This window comes from Lepidochelys kempii, chromosome 7, assembly GCF_965140265.1.
Source record: "Lepidochelys kempii isolate rLepKem1 chromosome 7, rLepKem1.hap2, whole genome shotgun sequence".
NCBI lineage: Eukaryota > Metazoa > Chordata > Testudines > Cheloniidae > Lepidochelys > Lepidochelys kempii.
The window spans coordinates 118,588,134-118,613,205 of NC_133262.1; the positions used below are offsets into that span (position 1 = coordinate 118,588,134).

A 25,072-nucleotide genomic window follows, 5' to 3' on the forward strand; every position below is an offset into this window, starting at 1 on the left:
TAGATTCTCTGAAGACGAGTTCTTTGTAAACACAAAAGCTTGTTTCTCTCGCCAACAGAAGTTGGTCCATATTCCCCACTTTGTCTCTCTCAAAATTAGTTTGGTTTAAAGGCAGTCCAACATATATTCTGCTGCTCTGATCCATATAATTCAACAGATTTCCAGCAAGGATTGGCAATCCCTTTCTACCATTATAATAATTAATCATTCTTTATTAATTTGGGTCACACTTTGTTCGAAGTACCTTTATAAATGGTTAATAAATGATGCTGCTGCAAGTAGAACTGAGTAAATATTGGAATTGTTTTGGTACATTTGGCAATTTTGAAAATTTGGAGGTGGAAGGGGGAATTTGCTTCCTGTCGGACCACAAACAAATATTTTCAAATTTTGTGGTGAATCAAAAAATTGAAAAAATGTTCATTTTGGCTTGAATGAAACATTTTCTTTAGGCAAAACACTTTGTTTTGATGTTGACCTTTTTTTAATGTGTTTGTTTTTTTTTTAAATCAAACGTAAAATTTTAAAATGAAACAAAATATTTAAAATTATGAGTATTCACAAAATCTTGAAATGATCCTGTTTTGGGTCAAGCATTTATATCATTTTGACTTGGGGTGGTTTTTATCTTTTTAAAGAATAAGATCTAGCTAAATTTTGAAACAAAATTTATTAATTTCAAAACAAGAGATGTTGAAACATTTTGTTTCTAAAATATTGAAACAAATATTTAATCTTATTAAAAAACATGAGTTTTTTTGGCTGAAACTATTCACTGAATTCACAAATAGTTTTTATCCATCCAAAACTGTTTTTTGGTGAAGAAACTATTTACCTGAAAAATTTAACCCGGCTCATTACATACCCCTTTCTACACTTGCACTTAAACCATTGCTACTACCAGTGTAGCTTGACCGTTGCTGAAAAATAGAGACCAAATGTGCTGGTGCAGAACAAGCAAACTAGCTCTGAGACAGGAAACAGGTTTTGAGCCTCTCTGGAAATGTTTCACACTGTCCAGCAAAGAAAAAGAAGCTTGTTTAGCTGATGAATTGCAATAGGATTCTTCAAGTGAAGCTAGAGATAATCCATCTAGAGACAATCAGGAGGGGATTGGTCCTGCTTTGAGCAGGGGGTTGGACTAGATGACCTCCCGAGGTCCCTTCCAATCCTGATATTCTATGATTCTATGATAAAACAAATAGTCCCATTTTTCATAACATCTTTAAAATGGTTATTGCTAGTTACTTAGTTAATACTAGTGTTGATTAAGGGCTGGATCAGACTCGGAATGCAGTATAAGTAGGAGTTGAATTACAACTTCAGTTTTGATTGCCTGCAAATAATGAGGCGTTGGACAGAATAGCATCTGACTTGTCCATCACTGGAAATGAATGTTCTTGCTTTAATCTAGTATTAACCCATAGTTCAGGCTACTGTTAAGAAAATGGTACACATTGAGGCAGGCAAATCCTTAATGGAGACACATGAGGATGGCCCATCTGCTCTCATTCTTGCCTCCGGGAAAGAGGTGACAGGTTCAAAACCAATAACAGGACTGTGCCCTCAGAATTGATGCTGAGTTAGCAGTACTGTAATTCAGAGAGGACATCAAACTAATGGCCCTTTGGCCTGTTCAGTGACATTCTCCAGATAGATGTTAACAATTAAATGGGACTTTTTACCAAAGGTGTACTTCATAATCCCTTACGTGCGGTATGGAGTGCCTTACTTTGATATTTCTTATCCAGTGAACAAACAAGGATTTTCTTAGCCAGACTAGCCAATGAAATGTCTGACAGGACAGGGAATTTTCTTTTTATGTTTGTTAATTAATGAGAGAATATTGGTCATTACGGGTGTGAATTAAACTAATGTGCATGCAAAGTCTGATATAGAGGAATGACAAGGATTCTACACAGAATCATAGAAATCTAAGGATGGAAGGGACCTCGAGTCATCAAATCCAGCCCATACCTAGACTATCCCTAACAGGTCCAACCTCTTTTTAAAAATCTCCAGTGATGGCGATTCCACAACTTCCCTTGGAAGCCTGTTCCAGATATTAACTAACCTTATAGTTAGAAAGTTTTTCCTACTATCTAACCTAAGTCCCCCTTGTTGCAAATTAAGCCTATTGCTTCTTGTTCTTCCTTCAGTGGACATGGAGTACAATTGAGTACCACCCTCTTTGTAATAGACCTTAATATATCTGAAGTCTATTATCGGGTCTCCTCTCAGTCGTCTTTTCTCAAAACTAAACAGGTCCAGTTATTTTAACCTTTCCTCATAAGTCAGATTTTCAAATTTTTTTATCGTTTTTGTTGCTTTTCTCTGGACTCTCCAATTTGTCCAAAGCTTCCCTAAAGTGTGGCACCTGGAGTTGGACACAGTGCTCCAGCTGTGCTCACCCCTGCTGAGGAGAGCGGGATACTTATCTCATATGTCTTATCTATGACACTCCTGTTAGCACACCCCAGAATATTAACCTTTTTTTTCAGCTGAATCACATTGTTGAGTCATATTCAATTTGTGATCAACTATAGCCACGAGATTCTTTTCAGCATCACTACCACCTAGCCAGTTATTCCCTGTTCTGTAGGTGTGCATTTGATTTTCCTTCCTAAGTGAAGTACTTTGCACTGGTCTTTATTGCATTTCATATTGCTGAATTCAGACCAATGGTGTCCCAGTATGGTGTCATCTTCAGATTCTATAAGCATACTCTCCACTCCATTATCCAAATCATAAATGAAAATATTGAATAGTAGCAGACCCAGGAATGATGCCTGCAGGACCTGCCTAGATATGCTGTCCAAGTTGGACAACAGACTATTGGTAACTGCTCTCTGCATACAGTCTTACAGCCAGTTGCACGTCCACCTTATAATAATTTCACCTTGACCACATTTCGTGAGTTTGCTTATGAGAATGTCATGTGGGACTGTGTCAAAAGCCTTACTACAATCAAGATATACCATATCTACTGCTTCCCCTCTATTCCATAGGCAAATAACCCTGCCAACGAAGAAAATTACATTGGTTTGACTTGATTTGTTCTTGACAAATCCATGCTGGCTTTTCCTTATAACACCAGTATCCTCCAGGTGCTTACAAATTGATTTTTTTTACCAATCTCATAACACAACTCATAATAGAAGCTTGATTTTTAGCACCGAACACCAAGGCATACGCCACCAATTAGAACACAAGGCACATCAGTACGCCACGCACTGAAATGCACTGCAGATATCAAAGCAAAGTCCACACCATTTTCTACACACTAAAATGTCCACCACCAATCAAAGAAAAGAACATACCAACATTCCCCACTCTGAAGGTGGTGGGGATGAAGTGTTGGGCAGAGTTAAGGCTGTTGGAAGGATGTGAACCCTGGTTTTATCAAAGGCCAGCATGGCTAGAATTTCCAAGGTTTGTTATTTTAGGGAACACTAGTATGGTCTTTCAAAGTTCTTTAGCTTTTCGTTACTGATACAAATTTAACTCCACTTAAATGAGGTCTTCTACTGTGGAATAAATGTAGTGGACAGTCTCTGCCTGTGCTTTGTTCATTTTAATGCTTTAACTTCAGTCTGTCCTTTGCAGGTCTGTGATGGGTTCCAGTAAAGAACCAGACCTTGTACACCTTGAGGCAAAGACAGTGGATGGCCGTAAGTACCTTAGTTTCCAAACAGTACTGTCGTTACCAGCTCCGTCGTGCTCTGGGTTGGCCTGCCATTCTGACGACAACATGCTACAGTAGAGATCTTACTTTTCTTCTCTGTTCAGACTCTCACGGGCAGGGTCTAAGAGCAGCGCCCTCAATTCAAGGCAGAGCAGCAGCTCCTCCAGTTAGCTGAAAGGGTGGTATTAACAGGCTGTGGAAGGAGCTTACTTACAGGAGGGGGGATTCCCATGGGATGTGCAGCCTTCGAAGGTAGTCAGTAAAAAGATACTCTCTTCTCCAGTTTATCTCTATACCTGCTCCTCCTCCATTGTGTTGACCCTTCAGCCACCTTTCTTTGCTCTTGTGGCCAATATTCCGTGTGCTTACAACTCCAAATTCCTTTCTCGAGCTTTCCTTGTTAGACAGAAGTTTTTTCAGGTCTGCTGATACCTTTGCTGGTCTTTTCTCCACTCCCCTGCTTCCTGCTATTTAATCTTTCTGCTTCCCCACCTCTGCAGGTCTTTCCCTGTGGCTTTTTCCCTGCAGCTTTCAATTGCCTCAGGCAGTTGTGTACCTCAGAAAAACCACCCGAATGTCCTGAATGTTCTCATTTTTAATTCCATGATGGTTCTCCTGAAAATGTCAGCTTTGCTGCAATGTGAATAATAGATTTGCGCCATTTGCAGGATTATTTATTTTTTGTTTTTATGACATAGTAAATTAACTTCTGAAAAATCCCACTGGGTCAAATTCTGCTCTCAATTACACAGCTAAAGTCAGTGTTGTTCTGCCGGATTTATGAGGGCAGGATTAGCCCAGAAACTGTCAGGGAGGGAACTGTCTCAAGACAATTTTTTTTTTAACTTGCTTAGCGTTATGGGTAAGAAATGATTCTTCAGAGGATGAATTTTAAAAGACACCATTGGAATATAAATTGTATATATTTTAATGTCCTTTCCATTTAATAACACATTAGATTATTAAAACTGAAAGAATTTTAAATATCTGTGCTTTTTACCATTTGTTTTTTTCTTTCCTTTTTTTAACTTTCACATTCCCTGGACACAGAAAGGAGTCTCATCCGTCCTTTCTGCTCCTCTGAAAGTACTAAATAGTAATAAAATATTCTACTGTGACACCCTCTAATGGAGCAGCTACACTGTTGTATTGTGTTTTGGACTGTTACTGTGTAAAACTGTAGTAAGTGTTCATTAAGGGCTATTCTCTTGTAGTGACACTAAGGTGTATTCACTTCATGGTATGTTCCATGCTCAAACCCCCAATTCCTCTTTTCTCCTCCTCTCTTTTCTTCTCGTCCAATTTGAGTTCTTGTGACATAAGAAGAAGAATACTTTAGAAGAAAAGACCTCTATAAATGTAGAGACAAAAGTAATAAACATTATTATTCCCACTTTACAGATGGGGAAACTGAGGTACAGGTAGGTGAAGTGACTTGCTTAAAGTCACATGATGAGTCATTACCATAGTTGAGAATAAAACCTAGGCTAGAACCAGATAGTTGAGCAAACTTGCCTTCCCTGAAGAAGATAATTTCCACCCTCTGATTGGTGAGCAAACCTTTCTCCAATGGAGGAGAGTAACATGTAACTGGAGCAGGCAAGGGGTTGTTAATAAAATGCCTTTTTTCAGGCTCAGCCCAGGAGTTACAATTTGTGAACTATTTCTCTAATCTTTGGCAAGGACCACATGTTCGGGAGCTAACCAAGGGTGAAAATTCAATAAAGGGATTTAATTTGAAAAGGTATCCCTATCGAAACAAAGTAGAAAAAAATCACCCAGCAATTGAAACTCAGTATCTAAGCAAAAGCACCCAACTTCAATGCAAATAACAAGATAGTTTTATTCTTGTCCCTTATATCTTTCCCAGCAGAAGCTCAGCAGTATATTAACCATGGCTTCAGATGAGAGAGAATAGAGATGTCACTGCAGTACGGTATTAGAAAATCTGGCTGGTAGGGTTGTGAGGGCATTTATCATCATCATCTGACTTAGTCCTGGGCATTCCCAGCCGGAATACTGATAACATTTTTTCCTGACTCTGTCTATGCCTTCTGATCCTTGATCATGGTCTGTTTTCATATTTTTATTTATTGTATTTCTATACATAATGTTAAAAGATTAACAAGGAAAAAATAACAGTCCCTCAGCTAGTATAAATCTATATAACTTCACTGATTTCAGTGGAGCTATGCCCAATTACACCAGCTCAGGATCTGGCCTTTCATGTCATACGTTAAATTGTACGATCAATGCTAGCGCTTGAACTAGAGTCCCCAAAAAGCGGCTGGGTATGTGATTAATTTGGTATGGGAGTTATGTGGCAGTTTGATTATTATACAGTGTTAATTGATGTGATTAAAGTTTTAAACGCTCTTGGTTAATTTCTGTAGAGTGCCAAATGTAGCGGATTTTTGTCTCCAGTATAAAATCCAAGTACATAGAAAGTGAGGTTTATATTTAGTGGTTTCTCTTAAAGTCCAGTCTGGGCCAGACTCTAAGTAAGAGCCAAGTGGCAATCACTGTGTTTTCAGTTGGAAGAAATTCATCTGAGCCTTATCTTACATTTCCATTCAGATAATTTTGTGTCCCTGGGGTTCCACTTCTAGTTTGGAATAAAATCAGAAACTCATTGACAAAAAAAGTCAGCAGAAACTACAGATGTTTGCCTGGTTTCAAGTCAATGCTGTAGATCTGACTAACACCGTAAGCTCTTTTCTGTAACCAGAGGGCAGGGAGTATGCTGTTAGACCCTAGAGCCAAATTAGATTAAAACTTAACCAAAATCCCTTGAAAGGTCTCTAAATTTTTGAGAAACTTAGCTGGGCATTACGTTTATGAAAAAAAGCATGTAAATTTTGTAGCTAATGGTTTGTACAGCTCTCGTTTGTGAGACTTAGACAATCAAGGCCTGAAACATGCTAGTTCCCCTAAGATGTCTTACGACTGTGCCTTTAAGAATTGACTGGTTAAGGGCCTGATCCAGTGTCCACTGGGTTCAATTCCCCACTCTGCCACAGATGTCCTGCGTGACCATGGAAAAGTCACTTGATCTCCCTTTGTCTCAGTTCCCCATCTGTAAAGCAGGGATATAGCACGCCCTACCTCACAGGTGTGTTGTGAGCATAAATGCTTTAAAGATTCTGAGGTGCTCTGCTACCTCATTGCTGGGGACCTTAGATGGATTAAAATCTGAAGAGTTGGCAACAGTTTATTTTTATTTCTTAAAGTGTTGGGGTTCTTTAAGTTAGGAATGTTTCATTGGGGGCTGGGGCCAAATCTAGTGCTTGAATGTAAACACTCTGCACAGTTCAGATCAGGATTCACACCCAAAATCTGTAGTTTGAATCCCTCCTGGGCTTTTAATATAATCAGCTTGATACATAGTGTTCCTTTGTTCTGCTTTGCATGAGAGGTAAATAGTTGTGAGTCTGGAGACCTGGGTACTATCTCCTGATCCTCCATTGGTTTGCTGCCTGAACTTGGGCAAGTCAGTGAGGGCAAAATTTCAACCATGGGTGTGTGGCTAGGCACCCACACAAAAGCAAATGAAAGATGCTGAACTCCTGCACTCTCAACTCTAGTTCATTCAGGTAGCGTAACTCCTGTAACAAAATATTGTCAACTGGTAGGTAGTTCAAAAGATGAACGTCCACATTACGTTTGGATACTACCACAGCACCTGCAGGCAACTGAATAAATGGGACATCTAGAATATGAGTCTGCTGCTCAGAGCTGGGCAGGAAGTGGATTTCCCATCACACACAAATTCACCAGATTTAAAGAAAAGTCCCATCCTGAATTGGGATGAAAAGTTGAAATCTTGATTTTTTTTATGCAAGCAATCAAACAAACAAGCCAACAAATTTGAAATGTTTATTTAGATTTTGTTGTTTAATGTATTTATCTTAAATGTCAAAACGTTTCAACAATTTTGAAACTTTTTTCGAAAAATGTCTGAGTCAAAAAAATTGTCAAAACCCACTCTTTCCTGCAAGCTTCATGGAAACTATTTACAAACATCATAATAAGGCTCAAATTAAATGTATCCCCATTTTGCGTTCCCCTCTCCACAAAAAAACCAAACAGTGAGAGGGCCAAACATAAGCCAGCCTTGCTAAAGAACAGAGTAAAAGAGGTGATTGGAGGCTAAAAGGTGCCCTTTAAAAATTGGAAGTCAAATACTACTGAGGAAAATAAAAAGGAGTATAAACTCGGGTAAGTCAAGTATAAAACTATATAATTAGGTAGGCCAAAAGGGAATTTGAATAGCAAAAGACACAAAAACTAACAAAAATTGTTTTAACTACATCTGAAGCACAAAGCCTGACAAACAATAAGGGGGGCTGTTAGACAATCAAGTTTCTAAAGGAGCACTCAGGGAAGACAAGGTCCTTTCAGAGAAGCTAAATGAATGCTTTGCATCAGTCTTCACTTCAGAGGATGTGAGGGAGATTCCCACAGCTGAACCCTTCTTTTTAGGTGCCAAATCTGAGGAACTGTCCTAGATTAAAGTATCAATAGAGGTTTTAAAACAAATCGATAAATTTGATCTGGACAAGGGGCTGAACAGTGAGGTGGCAAAATTTGCTGATGATACAGAATTACTTGAGAAAGTTAAGTCCAAAACTGACTAAAAAGTTACAAAGGGATCCCACAAAATTGTGTGACTGGGCAACAAAATGGCAGATGAAATTCAATGTTGATAAATGCAAAGTAATGCACATTGGGAAACATCATCCCACTTATACATACAAAATGATGGGGGTCTAAATTATGTGTTGTCGCTCAAGAAAGAGATCTTGGAGTCATTGTGGTTGGTTTCCTGAGAACATCTGCCCAATGTGCAGCAAAAGTCAGAAAAGCCAACAAGGTTAGGAACCATTAGGAAAGAAACAGATGATAAGACAGAAAATATCATAATGCCACTATATAAATGGAGGGTACGCCCACACCTCGCGTACTGCAAGCCGTTCTTGCCCCATCTCAAAAAAGAGATATTAGAATTGGAAAAGATAGAGAGCAGGGCAACAGAAATGATTAGGCTTATGGAACAGCTTCCATTTTATGAGAGAGTAAAAAGACTGGGACAGTCCAGCTTGGAAAAGCCGACGAAGAGGGTGGATGGTCGAGGTCTATAAAATCATGACTAGTGTGGAGAAAGTGAAGAGGGAGGTGTTACTTACCATGGCACCTAACACAAGAACTAGGGGTCATCCAACAGGTTTAAAACTAACATAAGGAAGTACTGCTTCATACAACTCATAGTCTACCTATGGAATTCATTGCCAGGAGATGTTGTGAAGGCCAAAAGAATAACGGAGTTCAAAAAAGCATGAGATAAGTTCATGGAGGCTAGGTCCATCAATGGCTGTTACCCAAGATCATCAGGGTTGCAACCCCATGCTCCGGGTGTCCCTAAACCTTCCACTGCCAGAAGCTAGGAGTGGACGACGGGATGGATCACTTGGTAATTTCCTTGTTCTGTTCATTCCCTCTGAAGCGTCTGACACTGGCCGCTGTCAGAAGACAGAATACTGGGCTAGAGGGAGCATTGACTTGACCCATTGTGGTTGTTCTTCTGTTATGTACCCTGGGAAACTTTGATCTAGACAAATCAGTATTGTCCAACAAAAAAAAATTAATTGATTAATTCCTGAACAGTTCTGCGGCTGCCACAATCTTACTCACAATAGTACAATAACTACTTATTATAAATACAGGTGGGAGGATCAGGTCTTTGAATGAGTATGTGCGAGGGACTTGCATATATTTGGATAGATGTCAATAAACTGGATATCAGAGAATTATTGTTTTAAAGGAAGGGATTGATAAAAAGTAAAGAAGAAATATGAAGTGGTAGCAGAAATTCTGGCTTTTGTGGATATTTAATAAGTATCTCTGTCCATTTTACTGTTCTTCTGCTGCATTGATCTGTTTATTGATTTTTAATTTAAATTTTACTTGTGCTGTTTTGTTATCACAGGTGGGGCCAGATCCTCAGCTGGTGTTAATCAGCATGCTATGGTGATTTTCAGCAGCCAAGAATCTGACCCATAGTTCTGAACTACAAGGCTGTGTTCCTTTCTTCTTCCTGTGTAGGCATTGCAAAGAAAAACATAAGAATTACTACCCAGCAGCAGATAAATACTCCATCTAATCCGATATCCTGCCTTTGACAATGGCCTTTTCTTTCAAAGAATCCCCAGAATGCCCTATGACTGGGCAAAAGTGTGTCATGGGGATAAGGCAAATGGCAATTTCTTCCCAACCATAGTTGATTATCAGAATTTGCCCTAAAAATGAGGATTGTTAGCTCTTCTAATTGTAGCCTAGTTATTGGAACTGCGGATGGTGCCCTCATTCATTTAAATATTAAATCCTGTTGGAATAATAGGGATGAAACCAGATTGGTTACTATATCCCTCAAAAATGAACTGGCTTTATTTTACTGTTCTTTAACATTTGTTATTTGTAAGTATGCTGCTGGCTGCTTGTGAAAATGCTCGTGAATCCTGAATGTTCCATGAATGATTATTCACCTGAACCTTCATACTAGGAAGTAAGTTATTCATTATTTGTTATTCTCTTATTTAAAAAGTTTCAATATTCCAGTCTAGGAGCAGAAACGATGCCTTATGATTTAGATGGCCAATCACAATCCTGAACAAGGCATACTAAATAGGTTGTCTGCGAACTGTTCATTGTGTCTGTTTGGTGGACGCTGGTTGTCCAACTGTTTGGCTAATCCATATGGTTACTAGATATAATTGCAGAAATTGGAACTGATTCCTGAACAAATTACAAACCGAAACAAACGGGATAAATTAATAATGAATGTTATTCGTTACAAATAAATTGTCACACTCACCTTACTATCCAGCCACCTGATCCAACCACCAGTAAAATCCATGGAAGGCTTTCTGTTGACTTCAGTGGTGGAGCAGAACCTGGAGTTATTAGCCCAAATAATACCTTGTAGCAGTGTGCCCCACAGGGCTTCTGAATCCATTTTATAAAAGGGATTTGACTCTCTTCATGTTGGCAGGGGTCCTTCAAAGCCCCCAAAACTCCCCCTGCCCACCACCTTCTATTAAGCCATGTCTACCGTCACGCTGTCGGGAGGGTTCACGACCAGGAGCGCCAATCTCAGGGCAGACTGTCAAAGCAGGCCAGACACCCCAAACTGGCTCTATGTTTTATAATTAGATTTCACCAACCCAGTAACAAGTGTGAACTCCTGGATGACAGTAACAACCTTATGATGGAGTCACAGACGGTCCCCGTGGGCATACCTTTCTATCTTGCCACCCAGACAAGCTAGAGTTAGCCATAGTTAAGGCTACGTTTATGTCACGGAGGTCACGGAAGTCACGGAATCCGTGACTTCCACACACCTCCATGATATTCTCTGCTTCAGCCCCAGGGGCTGCAGGACTCTGGAATTGGCAACCTGTGGGGCCCTGGCAAGGTTCAAGCAATAGGATCCCCCTCCCCCTGCAAGATTCCAGTGACAGGTGACAGACTCCTGAGGGGGCCCTCCTCAGGATTTCAGCAACGGGCGACAGCCTTGTACGGGGAAGGGGAAGAGGGGAATGGTCACCCTGCAGCTCCCAGCTGCCTTGGGCAGAGGGGGGAACCCTACAGGGAAAACCATGGAGCCGCAGCAGCGAAAGTCACAGACAGGTCATGGCTTCTGTGAATATTTGTTTGTTGACAGTGACCTGTCTGTAACTTTTACCAAACATCACCATGACAAAATCTTAGCCTTAGTCATAGTCACTTATACCAAAAATCGCAAAATATTCAGGTTGCTCCCAGTTCCTAGAGACCAGTCACTTATCCCACATCAGTTTGTACTATAGATGTCACACCAAAGACAATGCTGGTAAACAATCCTATAGTAAACTAATTAAGCATTTATTAATTAGGAAAAAAAATGAGAGTTATTACAGGTTAAAGCAGGCAACATATAAGCACAGTGAGTCAGTCGATGGTTCCAAAAGGTGACAGAGATGTAGTAATTTATCCACGGAATGTCTTTTCAAGCGGACTAACTCATGCTGACCCTGGGGATCTCTGCTTTTTGTTTCTTAGCTCCAGCCCTTCGAAGAGTCCAAACAATAAACCATTTCTTCTTGTGAGCATCTTTACATGGCCTTCCCCTAGAGTTCAGACCCATAGGATGAGAGCTTCTGTAACTTCTTCAGGGGTGGATGGAGCACTCAACAAAGTCTTTGTCCCACAATGGATCATTTAGTCTTGATGGCTCTTCTTGATGTTCATAGCAAGCATTTTTACAATTATAAAGCAAAACTTACATATTACCTCATAGCGAGGGATCCAGACATTACACGGAAGATTAATGCATGCAGCAACTTACAAGCATTTTATAGAGTCTAAACGCATTCTTACTAGTCTAACACCTACCTCGAACAATATTAACATACAGGTGAGCTGGTCTGGTTTCCAGCTATGAATTTATCAGCTGATGGCTACAGACTTGGCAAGAGCTGGCACGGGGTTTGCCAGTGATACACCCACATCACCAAGAAGGGCTGGACACCGCTCCCTGCAGAGCTTATCAGCACAGCTTTAGATCGAGCTAGAAGGGATTGAGACATCTCAGTATGCTGCCTTCACAGCTGTCAAACTCCAGTTGCAGCTACAGTCGTATTGCATACTCTTCCTTGAGAAGAGCAGATTTAGTTCCTGGTGTTTTCCCCTATGGAAATGGGAAGACTATCTTCTCATTGTTTTTCACTAGGCTTTTTGCACCTTCATTAGAAATATCTAGTATTGGCCAATGCCAAGGATCATGGTCTAATTCACAGTGCTATGGATACTACTCTGATCAAAGATGGCAATTGCTGTGTTCTTCTCTCTAGGCACAGCATGGCTTTGTTGTGGTGGTTGTATATTAAAATCAGCAGCTGTTGTTAGAGGTGAGGATGCTGGAAATGAGAAGCATAATATCCTAATTACCTATGGCAGGGAAAACATCTGTGTAGGAAAAGTAATGAAATTAATTCCAGAGCTTAGCAACTGAATACATTAATTGACCTTAATTAATGCTAAATTACAAGGCGCTTCCTATGGAATTGCATAAAAAGTCCCCATGAACAGAATGCCAAAAGAGATTGTGTTTAATGTTGACACAATGTAAAGCAGAATGGTTGGCCCTTTATTGCGAAGCCTGGTTCCCTTTATTTCTGGGCTCCAAGACGAAAGACATTTGGCTGGAGTAAAAAAATATGCATCGTATGCTTTGGTCGATTGACCGCTAGGGTTATGTAGTCTGAATGATGACTTCAGGGGTTTAGCCCATTATTAGTAGTTAGGAGCATTTTGCAATGACAGCCTGCAGTCCTTCCTTGTCAGATCTGATATACGTACCTATATTAAAGCCAGCCACTGGCTTGTCTGGCTTGTCTTAGAACAGTGGTCAATATTTGCACATGCTGTAGCAGAGAGCCAGGTCAGCTGGAGCTAAGAACACTTTAGAATGGTCTCCCCTTGCATGTGAGACAGCTTGCGACTCTGGGAGCAAAGCAGAAGTAGAAGGGAAGGAGTGGGTGTGGCAAATAAGTTGTCTTCACTCCAGAAAGTCATCCAAACCATGGCAGAAGGAGACCTGGAGAGAAAGGGGCTACTCAAAGGAGTAAGCATTTCGTAGGATCAGCAGTTCTGGGAAGCATGATCCTTGATCACATGGGTAGGGCTAAGACAATGGCTAAATTTAGGATTGGGAAGGAATTTTCCCCAAGGCATATTGCCTTTTTGATGTGTTGTCTTCCTCTGGGGCTTTGGGTTGAGGCCATCTTTGATGATCAGGTGGATTTATTCCAAATGATCAGTAATCGTAAGGAGGAAAGACCTCAACCTTCCCTCGCCTCCTATTCTTTTCCTTCCTTTTCCTCTTCCTTCTGTGGTTTCCTGATAACAGGGACAATGGAGTAATGACCCTTGAAAGGGAGATTTCTTGATTTTATTTGATGTGCTGGCTAGTGTGCATATCTCCTATTGCCCCCAAGTGGCTGGTCTAAAGAAAAGCACATGGCAGAGAACGAAAAGGTACTCTGTTCGTGATATCTGGATTATATCAATTAGTCTTTTGTAATGAGCTTAGAAAATGCAAAGAATTCTATACTGTATGGACTAATAATATTTAGCACTTTAAATATCCAAAGTGCTCTACAAACATAGGGCCAAAATCATCCACACTCTAACTTTACTAAAGCCCATGGATTTGTACTCTGTGTGTCTGTTTTTAAATAGAAGACATCATCCTTAGAAATAATAAGAAAAAAAAACTTTTAAATGATGGATTCTTTTTTTAAATGAGTAAATAGAAAATGATGAAAAGCTAGTGGTTTCAATTTCAGTGGAAAAATGTTGTTTCTCTGTTCAGAGGGATGTAATTATACCAAGCAAGGGACTATGCTACTCCAAAGAGGAAGATGATTAGAAGTACTTTCAAGATTAAATGCCATTTAGAGTTTGTCAAGTCAGTGCTAATGCTAAAATCCTTCTTTCTGTGAATGAGTTTTGTCCTCATACAAACTGCAACTGCTTAATTGAGCTGGAAAAGTTTTGACTAAATTTATGACTGAGGCCCTAATTCTCCACTGTGGTTAAAGCATTTAATCTAGGGGACTCGTACTTGGTACTTTACTTGACATAATGTATAGCTGGCAAGCCCCTTGAGGTGTGGCCAGAAGTCCTCATGGGTTTGTGAGACTATGTGTGACATGCACAGGCTGGTTTAGTTAGTCTGGGAGCTAGAGAGTCCAGAAGAACCACAGGGTTTGTCTTCTTCAGCAACCTCAATAAATAATCCCCTCTGTAGTCATAAGAATGGCCATACTGGGTTAAACCAATGGTCCATCAAGCCCAGTAGCCTGTCTTCTGTCAGTGGCCAGTGCCCGATGCTTCAGAGGGAACGAACACAACAGGGCAATTTCGAGTGATCCATTGCCTGTTGTCCAGTCCCAGCATCTGGCAGTTGGAGGGTTTTAGGAACACCCAAAGCATGAGGTTGCACCCTGGCTATCTTGGTGAATACCCACTGATGGACCTATCCTCCAGGAATGTAACTAATTATTTTTTTAATGCAATTATAATTTTGGCCTTCACAACATCTCCTGGCAATGAGTTCCACAGGTTGGCTGTGTGTTGTATGAAGAAGTACTTCCTTATGTTTGTTTTAAACCTGCTGCCTATTGGTCATTACAGCTGATTCCTGACTCTTCTCTATTGCAAAGTCCCCTGATTCTTAAAAGACTAGGCACGTGCGTAACTTCAAATATGTGGGTAGTCCCCTTGAACTCTGCGGCTCTAGTCATGTGCTTAAAGTTAAGCATAGGGCTAAGCTTACACTGTCAGGGCTGTAGGCATTATACATCACTGTCCTCAGAGGCAGCCTCCATCCTGAACACCTTAGAATGGAAGAGTGTTATGAAGTGAGATCAAGATAGCTTCGACAGCTGGCCCTGACGGCAAATGAGCAGGAGCAGCTGTGCCCCAACTTAGAGTGGCTGAGAATGCTGAGCAATGCTGCCATAAGCAGGAGATAAGGAAGCAAGGATCAGAGGGGTGAAAGTTAGTGTCAGGGCTTTGTGCTTTACAATCCCTGTTGTTTAGACTAGCCAAAGCCAGTTTACCCACCTTAGAGCCACAGTAACTGCCATTGTATCCCCCCTATATCTGTGGTGTGACCAGGAAAGAGGAGGCATCGTTGGGGCCCCCTGCCTCCCAGCAGTGCTAGAAGGCCAGAGTAGCGCCTTGGGGCCTGTGGGCAGCCAGAGGCTAAATGCACAGCTCTAGGCACTGGCACAAAGATGTCCCCAGGAGGGTAGTTTGGGACACGGGGGTTACTTGTAGCCATCTTGATGCGCATACTGCTCAGATGCACTGTGCGCTCCTCATGCAGTGCTGAGAATCTGGCCCTGTCTGCTCCTCAATTGTTCGATTCATTAGTTTACATTAGATTTGATTTAATTAGATTGTAAGCTTTTCAGGGCAGGGCCTCTTTTTTTGTTCTGTGTTTGTACAGCACCTAGCACAGTGGGGTCCTGGTCCATGGTTAGGGCTCCTAGGCTCTATCACATTATAAATAAATAATATACAGCACCCAGAGCTCTGCAGGGATATATTTTAAAATAAACCTGCATCAGTAGCAAAGGAATGGGCCAGGTAACTGGGGAGGAAGGCAAGAGCCTGCTACTGATACTGCAGCAATGGGAGAGGTCTGTGCCCTATAACTGACCATTGTTTTGTTTTGTCCTTATGATTTCAGATGCTCAGTACATCACCTGCAGGATGCAGAACTGCACCGAAGCCACCCGGAGCAAACCATTTCCAGGCTACATTGACTCCGATTCCCTGATTGTGCAGGACGATTATGTGTTTGTTCAGGTTTGGAACATGCATTCTCTGATTGATTCCAAGTAATTCTCCTCCCTCCCACCCCACTCCTTATATATACATACGCACACACAACCAAGCAACTTGCCTGGAATGCCTAATAAAGGAGCTTCCCAGAGTGCATCAGCCCATCAGAATGCTAATTGGTTCCTTCTGACTCTATTTCAAGTATCTTATCAACATGAGGTCATGGAGGTGCTGCCTGGAGCGTTCAGGATGCACACTGGAATAATCCTCATTGCCAATCAACGAGCCTCATCATGCATTCCAGGAGTAGACCTTGTACCACTCGTCTTTAAGCTGGTGTGCCAGTCACTTGATATGACAAGTGCAGTAGACTAATCAAGGCTTTTACTGAGTGAGAGAAAGGAATAGAAAAAGTGGGGGGAGATAGAGGGAAGGGCTGGGCAGAGTAATCAGCCATTATTGTCATGCATGGACTATGATTATTGAGACAAGGATGGAGATGAGATGTATTCAGCCAATCTCTGTTCTAGATGAGAGCCGGAGAAGGCATCTGAACAGCCAAGGGTTTCATTACCCTGCTGCCACTGTCTATTTAATAAGAGAGTTGGAGAAAAGAAGGGCAGGGACAGTGTACATGAACTGGAAATAATCTGGTTTCAGAATGCCTTCTGAGACCTTCAGTATCTCTGACTTGTCTGACTAGATACCTGATCCTTTGGGGGTTGGTCTGGACTTGAGTCTGTGCTGCTGTTTTAACTTGAGTTAATTGATTGCTAATTGACTCAAGGTAACTAACACAGCTGTAAATGCTAGTTTAGATGGTCTGGTCCAGAATATAAGCACTTGTGGTTTACACAAGGAGTTAACTAACATAGGGGAGGTGTCTATACTAGCATTTATGTGTTAGGTAATGCAAATTAAAGCAGGTCCATAAAGTGTAGTCTAGACATACCCTTTAGCTGCGAATGAGGTACTGGTGCTGGGGGCGGCTCAGTAGGTGGGAATCGTTTGTCAGTGTCAGAACTGAATCATTGCTCTAGTATCACATTGGTGCGGTGCTGCTGGAGTTGGCCTCTCGCCAACAGTCCAGCCAGATCCCATGGTGCACACGGTGACAATAGGTATGTTAATTCCACTCTGGCTAGTTACATTCTTCCTTCTCAAATTATCCTTCTGTTTAAGTAGGATACAGTGTATTTCAATTTCCTGTTTTCAACAGTTGTAGGGTGTTATTCTGTGCTGTTAAAGTATGCTGTATTCCACCCCAGAGCTGGCAGCATTTCAATGGTCGTGTGAAGAGATCCCTATAAAAACCCTCAGCATCGAGGGGTATTGTGTAGATTAATTTGTTGATGTTTTTTACTGTGCTGTGAGATCAGTTGAGAAAAGACAGAAAAGAAGTATGTTATATTTAGGTTTTAAAGGATTTAATTTTAATCAGTAAATGGTTGACTTCTCCAGCTGCCTAAAAAGCTGGAGAAAAAATTGCCCATCCTTGCTAACTTACATTTTCAGAAGGGGGTGGGGGGGGACAAAACCAAAAGCAAGTGCTTGTGGACAATTTTTGCTGTCAATACTAGCTGTCAATCAATGCATTAGAGATGGCTATTATGAAAGATGGTCATAATTTCATTTCTTTTTTCTGTTGTGAATCATGACCTCTGTGTTCTTGGATCACTTACAATAATGCCTTTTAAAACACCCCACAATTGCAAAAAGTCTTCGTCAGACCATACTTAACATAAAGTTCTGCCCTGAGGAGCTCTTAACATATTGATTCTTTGCACATATATTAGCACCGTCCATCCAAGGATTTCGGTAGCTTTTATGAAGACTGATTAATACTCATGACATCCCTGTGAGCAGGTTCTTTTTACAGGTGGCAAAAAATGAAACACATACAGTTGAACGCCAGCATTTTCAAAGTTGAGTTGCTAAAGTCAGGCACCTCAATCCATGCTCAGGACCTATATAAGTGGCCTGATTTTCAAAGCCCAATTGACTTTGGGAGCTGTAGACGCTTTGCTAGTCTGAATGTCAGGCCACGTATTTAGATGCTGAAGTATGGTGACGTGCAAAGTCAGACAGGAAGTCCGTGCCAGAGCTAGAAATAGAACCCACGGGTCCTTGCACCCACCTTGCACCCACCAATCTTGACCCACCTCTGCAGGTAGCAAGGACCTGAATGTGCCACAGTAATCTGCAATATGGATATAAAATCAGAGGGTGAAATCATGGCCACATTGAAATCACCCAGAATTTCACCCTTTGACTTTACGTACAAACAATAGGGACAGGTTGCGCCACTGACTGTCAATTTCAGTCACTGCCAGTTTGTTTGATAGATATGTTGTCACCTCCGGCAACTGCTGCTATGTTAAACCGTTGCTATCACAGTTTCATTCACCTTTACAGTCTGCCTAATATTTTCCTCTTGCCTCAAAGAAAAATGAATGATGATGGTAACCCTGGTTATAAAATTCCCTTTTATATTGCAGTTAACATCGGGAGGACGGCCACACTATTACGTGTCCTATAGGAGGAATGCATTTGCACAGATGAAGCTGCCAAAGTATGCTTTGCCCAAGGTATGTTATTATTGCTGATATATTCACACTCACACAGATGGATCCCAATCAATTCAGAGGTGACTGATGCCAAGCGGTAACTTCAGAATGAGCTTTAATTAACAAAACTTGTTTTTAAAGAATATTTGAAAGCTGAAAAGAGCGTACAGCTGTGTCAGCATTTCAGTCAGTCAAGGACATCAGTATGAAATGTACATTTGTGCTCAGGTCTGCGTAAATTGCTATTTCATTTTAATCAATTAACACCGTTGGGGGTGGTTTGCCTTAAAATTCTCCTTCCCCGCCCAGTGTGGGTCACTTTTTTATGCTTTGCCTCATTAGCAGATTTTAATGGGAGGCAAGCAAAGAGATGGGTTTTTTTGTGTCTGCTCCATATCTTCCCTAATGAAGAACAATGGAGAACGAGCAATGGAGCCTGAAAGGTTATCCTTGCCTTATGGAACTGGGTTTTTGAGATGCCTATCTAAAAAATGTCATTCTGGGGGGGTGGGAAAACCTGTGTTCCATTGGGAAGAGGTCAAGGCTTTGCAGCTGGATTTCAAACATCTTCTTAAACAAAAGGAACATCAGTCTTATTTCTTTCTCAAAACAATGTCACCTGCTTTACTAGAATTCAATTGTGTGGCCTGCTAGGTAGCTATCAATGGTATGGCCTTCCAGGTTCTATCTGGAATCAGATGTTTAGGGCCAGATGTGGGTTACTGCTACACAGGGCAGTGACCATCCAAATTCACAAGGTTCCTGGAACTCTTCCATTGTTGTTGGGTAGCATTTGGCCTTCTCTCCAGATCCCATCTCTTCAACCTGTAGATTTCCCCTGAGATTTCATTTGGTGGCCCCTAGTTCTTGTTCCCATAATATAAGGACTAGGGGCCACCAAATGAAATTAATGGGTAGCAGGTTTAAAACAAATAAAAGGAAGTTCTTCTTCACTCAGCGCACAGTCAATCTGTGGAACTCGTTGCCTGAGGAGGTTGTGAAGGCTAGGACTATAACAGCGTTTAAAAGAGAACTAGATAAATTCATGGAGGTTAAATCCATTAATGGCCATTAGCCAGGATGGGTAAGGAATGGTGTCCCTAGCCTCTGTTTGTGAGAGGGTGGAGGTGGATGGCAGGAGAGAGATCACTTGATCATTACCTGTTAGGTTCACTCCCTCTGGGGCACCTGGCATTGGTCACTGTCAGCAGACAGGATACTGGGCTGGATGGACCTTTGGTCTGACCTAGTATGGCCGTTCTTATGATGTGGGTGGGTCTTTAAAGGGATCCATGAAGGTACAGGTCTGTCTGTTGTGGTGACCTCAAGGGCCACCATGCCATGGAATCCTCCTGAACTGTCCCAAAACAGGGCTATCCCAACATGTGTAAGCGGATCTAAGCTAGTTACAACTAACAAGGTCAGCATTAATTTACCCTTGCAGGTTTGGGTGTGTGGGTTGGGGGATGATGTCCTCAGCAGTCTCTCCTCCCATCCCACAGCAAGTTCTTTTTCATAATGCAGAACCCACCCCCGTGCTGCACCCAAAAGCTCTAGTCACTTTTGCAAATCTTGGCCCAGGTATTCTTACACAGAATGAAACTCCTGCCATCCTAAAGAACCAGGAGGAATTATCCTATGAAGGCAGAGCAGACTCAAATAAGCGCTTATTTGAAACAGAAGTTTAAAAAATAATTGGAATCTTTTCAGACCAGTGATTGTAATGCCCATGCAAAATGACCCTTAGAATTCCCACTTGCAACTAGCTCAGACCATCTGTGATGAGATATTTGGTTTGAGTTGTGTTCCCACTACATGTTTAGTTCTCCATCTGTCTTTTCTCTGAGATCTACGGAGCACTGGGGAAAGTAAAGTTATGATTAATTTTAGCCTATTGTAAATGAAATAAGAATTGGAACAGTAAATGCTGTTTGATCCAAGTGTGAGTATGATGTTTAAGGAGAAAAAATGCTTCATTACAATCTCATAACATTTTCAAAAGATGAAGAGCTACATTTGGTGTAGAAGAAGCTAACAGGAAAAAATGCATATATTTGGGATGCTGCTATCAAAGCAGGAGAGCTGCCTTTATTAAAAATGTACAAAGCGCTGTGCTAGCCAAAGGAATTGAAACAAACAGTTCCTTCTATGCCTAGATTCTCTTTAATCTCTCTCCACTAAGAAATTGGGCCCAAACGTGGTAAACAGTGCTGACAGTGCCAAACTCTCGAATGGCTCGTGGGGTTGAGGAATGGAATACAGACATTTTCACCTCTGCATCTGTCACCTCTTTTGAATTTGTACCAGGGAAGAGAGTTGCCACCTGACAACTGGTGGCTTTGGTGACATGAGTTGATGGGTTGCAGCCCAGCTCATGTGGGCAGGGTTTATGCCATAAAACCCACAATCACTGCTGCTAATAATTATCGTCTGAGCAAAGGGCTGAATGGGTTGTGGACTCTTAACTCCCTTGGTTCTTACCTGATATGTTTGTCTTGCCCTTGGAGATCGTACCTCTGAGACTGGGTTAAGAAACATTAATTGATACAATGAGAGGAAACCTTGAGTTGCAATTCCCATTCTGTACTATGGCATCATGATCTGTAATGGGTGGTTCATGATCTCTCTAATAGAGTTCAGCACAGAATAGCACAGGTACACCTAACATTTCACTAGTGCAGTCCACTTAAACTCACCCCAATTTCTAGACATACCTAAATCTCCAGCCACCAACTTGTGCTGGATCTGGAGTAGCTTACTCATCAGCTGTAAACATGAAGGCAGACAAAGCAATGTGATTGTCATACAGTCAAGTCATTTATATAGTTCCAAGTTAGATAATGATGGAAAGAATCGGTGCTGTTCATCCATTTTATATCAGTGCTGTCTTACCATGTGAGTCTGTAGCCCTGTGGAGGAAGCAATAGCCAGAAAAATCCTAAGATATAGAACCTTAAAAACAGCTGACAGTGACCACAATTGACTGGATAAATCAGGTATTGCATTCCTGCTGCTAAACTTGCCAAGAGGCAAAGTTCCCCGACCAAGTGAGAAAAGGGCAGTCACGTTGTGTTAACAATTCAGAAAGCTTTGGCCTTTAGACTTTCATAGACACCCGATCAAATTCTCAGGCATAACGTTGCTCTTTCTCTTGTCTTTGGAAAGACAAGAAACACATGTTAATGTCCAATCCACCAGGCTATGCTGCATCGAGGGAAACTCGCTGACCAAATCCCAAGAAGGGTTTGGACTAACACAGCACCCAATTGATACATTTATGTTAGTCTCTGTCCGTCATGTGCTTACACTGTGCAGGCATATATAGGACAACAGACCCACATGCAGAGGCAAATGTAAGTTGATGTAATGTACACCTCCTTCTGGCCCCTGTAATGTGTATGTTATACCAATGTAGACTCACTTTACACTGCATTGGACTATTGGAACAGCTGGACTGTAATCACAGGGTGTGATGTAGCTTTAGCTGAAATACCCAAACTAGATTTAATCTACCTTGTTTGGGCACCAGAGAGGTGAAGCTTCTGAGCGGATTAGCACCACAAGTAATTGCCCAGTGTTCTGGGTGGGCTTGGACAGCCCCCACTAAAGCATGAGCTGCCACAGCTTGTCTACAGCTAGATTAAACCAAGCTCGTGTATGTCTACTAAAAATGCAATCACACCCTGTGCTTGCAGACTAGACATATCCTTAGATTCCCTTAGCCTGAATTGGATTTTCTTACTCACTGAGACTCACCCCAGTTTGGAAAGAAAAGATTTCAGTGAATAAGTGACCTGATTAATTTCACTGGCATTCATGAAACGGCCTTCAGCATTCCCTAAAGCTGGTCAGATATCGGGAAAAATCAGTATTAGGTGAATAAACTATTTGATCAAAAATGGTGAAATTCCTGAAAGAGTATAGTTGCCAAATACTATTTGACCAGCTCTACTTACAACCTCCGTAATGCATTATCTCTGAATTTGGCTGAGCCACTCCTAGGATGTATGTCTGTGCGTATACACATAAGGGACTCTTAGTATATGTCCACACTGGGGAAAAACTTGGGTTAGCTACTCCACAATAGTTAACTCAGATTAAAATAGCAGCGAGGACATGGCTTATAACTTGGTTGAGCAGCTAGAGCTTAACTCTGGGTGCTAAGTTAAAATTTGAGTTGCTAACTTGAGTTAAAAGCTGAGCTGTTGTGTCTTCACTGCTGTTTTAACCCAAATTAGCTAACCCCAGTTACAAACACACCTTTCTTTGCCACACAGATATGCCCTAAATCGTTGCAAGCCAGTGTGATTTATCCCACCTTCTACATCATTGCAGAATGTAACCCAGTCTATTTGCCCGAAATACCAGATTATTTTGGGATGTTCATTACTGTGATGTAATTAAGCAAGTCAAAGTGGATGTTCATCCCTCAGATATAAAATCTAGGGGTGGAGGAACCAGTTGAGATAAGGTGAGCTTAACCTTTACTTGACATTCCCAGTGAATGTATTAAAAAAAGGGTTTTAACTGGAATTTTTTCCCCTATTGTTTTTCACACTTCCATGCTTCAGCAAGAAGTGTGAAAACCCATCAGGACATTTTATTTGTGTGGTATTTATAGAATTAACAGAAGCAAGAGGAAATATCATAGCCAAAGAAATCTACCTCAGATAAAGTTCCCAGTTTTACAGATCAAAAAGGTTGGCTGAGTTTCGAATAAGTGACCAAACAGTGGGATGTCAGTCCAGAGCAAGAGGGAACGTCCTTGCTTTTTGAGGGTTAGCCAGTGCCAAGGAAATCTGGATTATTTTTTTCTCCATAGTTTTTTTTTTTTTAAGGCCAGAAAGGAACATTCTGATGATCTATTCCAGCGGTTCTCAAACTGTGGGTCAGGACCCCAAAGTGGGTTGGAACCCTGTTTTAATAGGGTCACCAGGGCTGGCTTAGACTTGCTGGGGCCTGGGGGTGGAAGCCGAAGCCTGAGTCCCACCGCCTAGGGCCAAAGCCGAAGCCTGAGGACTTCAGACCTGGATAGCAGGACTCGGGTTACAGGCCCCCTGCCCGGGGCTGAAGCCCTTGGGTGGGCTCAGGCTTTGGTTCACCCCTCCTGGGGTCGTGTATTAATTTTTGTTGTCAGAAGGGGATCGCGGTGCAATGAAGTTTGAGAACCCTGAAATTCTATTCCATCTAAGGGGCAGAGGTCATCTGTTTGTTATATGTTTGCACGGTGTGTAGGCACACTGGAGTCTGATCCTTGACTTGGATTCCTAGGTGCTATGGCAATATAATTAATTAATAACTGCAGAGGCCATAGAATTTCACTAGCCATTCTGGCATCTGTTAATTTTTGGGGGACACTGAACTCCCACAAAATGCATAAGAAGTGGCTGCTTTCTTATCTTAGCTCAGTAATGTACAGTGATTTCCTTTTCAATCACATTTCATGTTTAAGATGTAGCAAGGGGGAAGAAAACCCATCTGATATTATACATTTTTATAGAACCCTCCCTCCTCACAAACTGCTGCTGTACCACAATGTGCTTAAAAGTGTTGCCAATGTGAATGTTCAATTAACACCTCCATGGTTAATTACTACTTTGCAAACCGGCAGAAGAGTTGCTTGCAGGAATGTTGTCTACAATTTCTGGTTAGATTCTAGAATGAATACAGCCCTTGATCTTCCAGGATTTAACCTGTGTTGACCTTGGAACTGATACAACTGAGTTGTCCTACAATATCATGCCTCGGTGTCCTTTCCCCAGGATATGCATGTTATCAGCACAGATGAGAATCAAGTGTTTGCAGCTGTGCAGGAGTGGAACCAGAACGATACGTACAACCTTTATATATCTGACACCAGAGGGGTCTACTTCACGCTGGCCTTGGAGAATGTCAAGAGTAGCCGACGGCTGGAGGGTAATGTGATGATCGACCTCTATGAGGTATGTCACGAGTGCTAATGATCCCATCCTGGTAGTTCGTGCTCTTCCAATAACATTGCTTTTGTGATGAACGTTCACAACCTTGTACCACGAGTGTGATTAGTGGAGACATTATGTGGCTGAACACCATCACGTAACTTTGGACTGGTGCAATGCCTTTTATCCAAGGACCTCAAAGAGCCCAGATTTTGTACTGTTGTACAAGAAGGTTCACCCTTGAATCTCCTTGTAAGATCTGGCCTCAACAGAACTGGCCATACACTTAGGGGAGCCCATGCCTAACTCAACAGCTCTACGGCACCTTGCAGTTGCTGCAACCATTCACTACCTGGGAACCCCCAGAAGGAATTTTAGCTGACTCAGCCAGAATTCCTGCTGTGGGAACTGTAAAAGCCATAATCTAGTGATCACATAAAACACACAACACCCTGCCTAGGTGAAGTCCCAGGGCCATAGAATCCCAAGGCTGAAGGTCTTTATGCTGC

At 41.6% G+C, this 25,072-nt stretch overlaps 1 protein-coding gene across 1 annotated transcript in view; it reads left to right on the forward strand.

Annotated features, from left to right (window-relative positions):
• The window catches only part of SORCS1 (sortilin related VPS10 domain containing receptor 1), a 424,169-nt gene that overhangs the window by 315,860 nt on the left and 83,237 nt on the right, over window positions 1–25,072 (forward strand). The window contains exons 6-9 of the mRNA XM_073354427.1: window positions 3,607–3,671; window positions 15,984–16,102; window positions 18,577–18,666; window positions 24,408–24,587. Coding sequence (XP_073210528.1) covers window positions 3,607–3,671; window positions 15,984–16,102; window positions 18,577–18,666; window positions 24,408–24,587 — 454 coding nt within the window. The remainder of the gene's footprint in view (window positions 1–3,606; window positions 3,672–15,983; window positions 16,103–18,576; window positions 18,667–24,407; window positions 24,588–25,072) is intronic.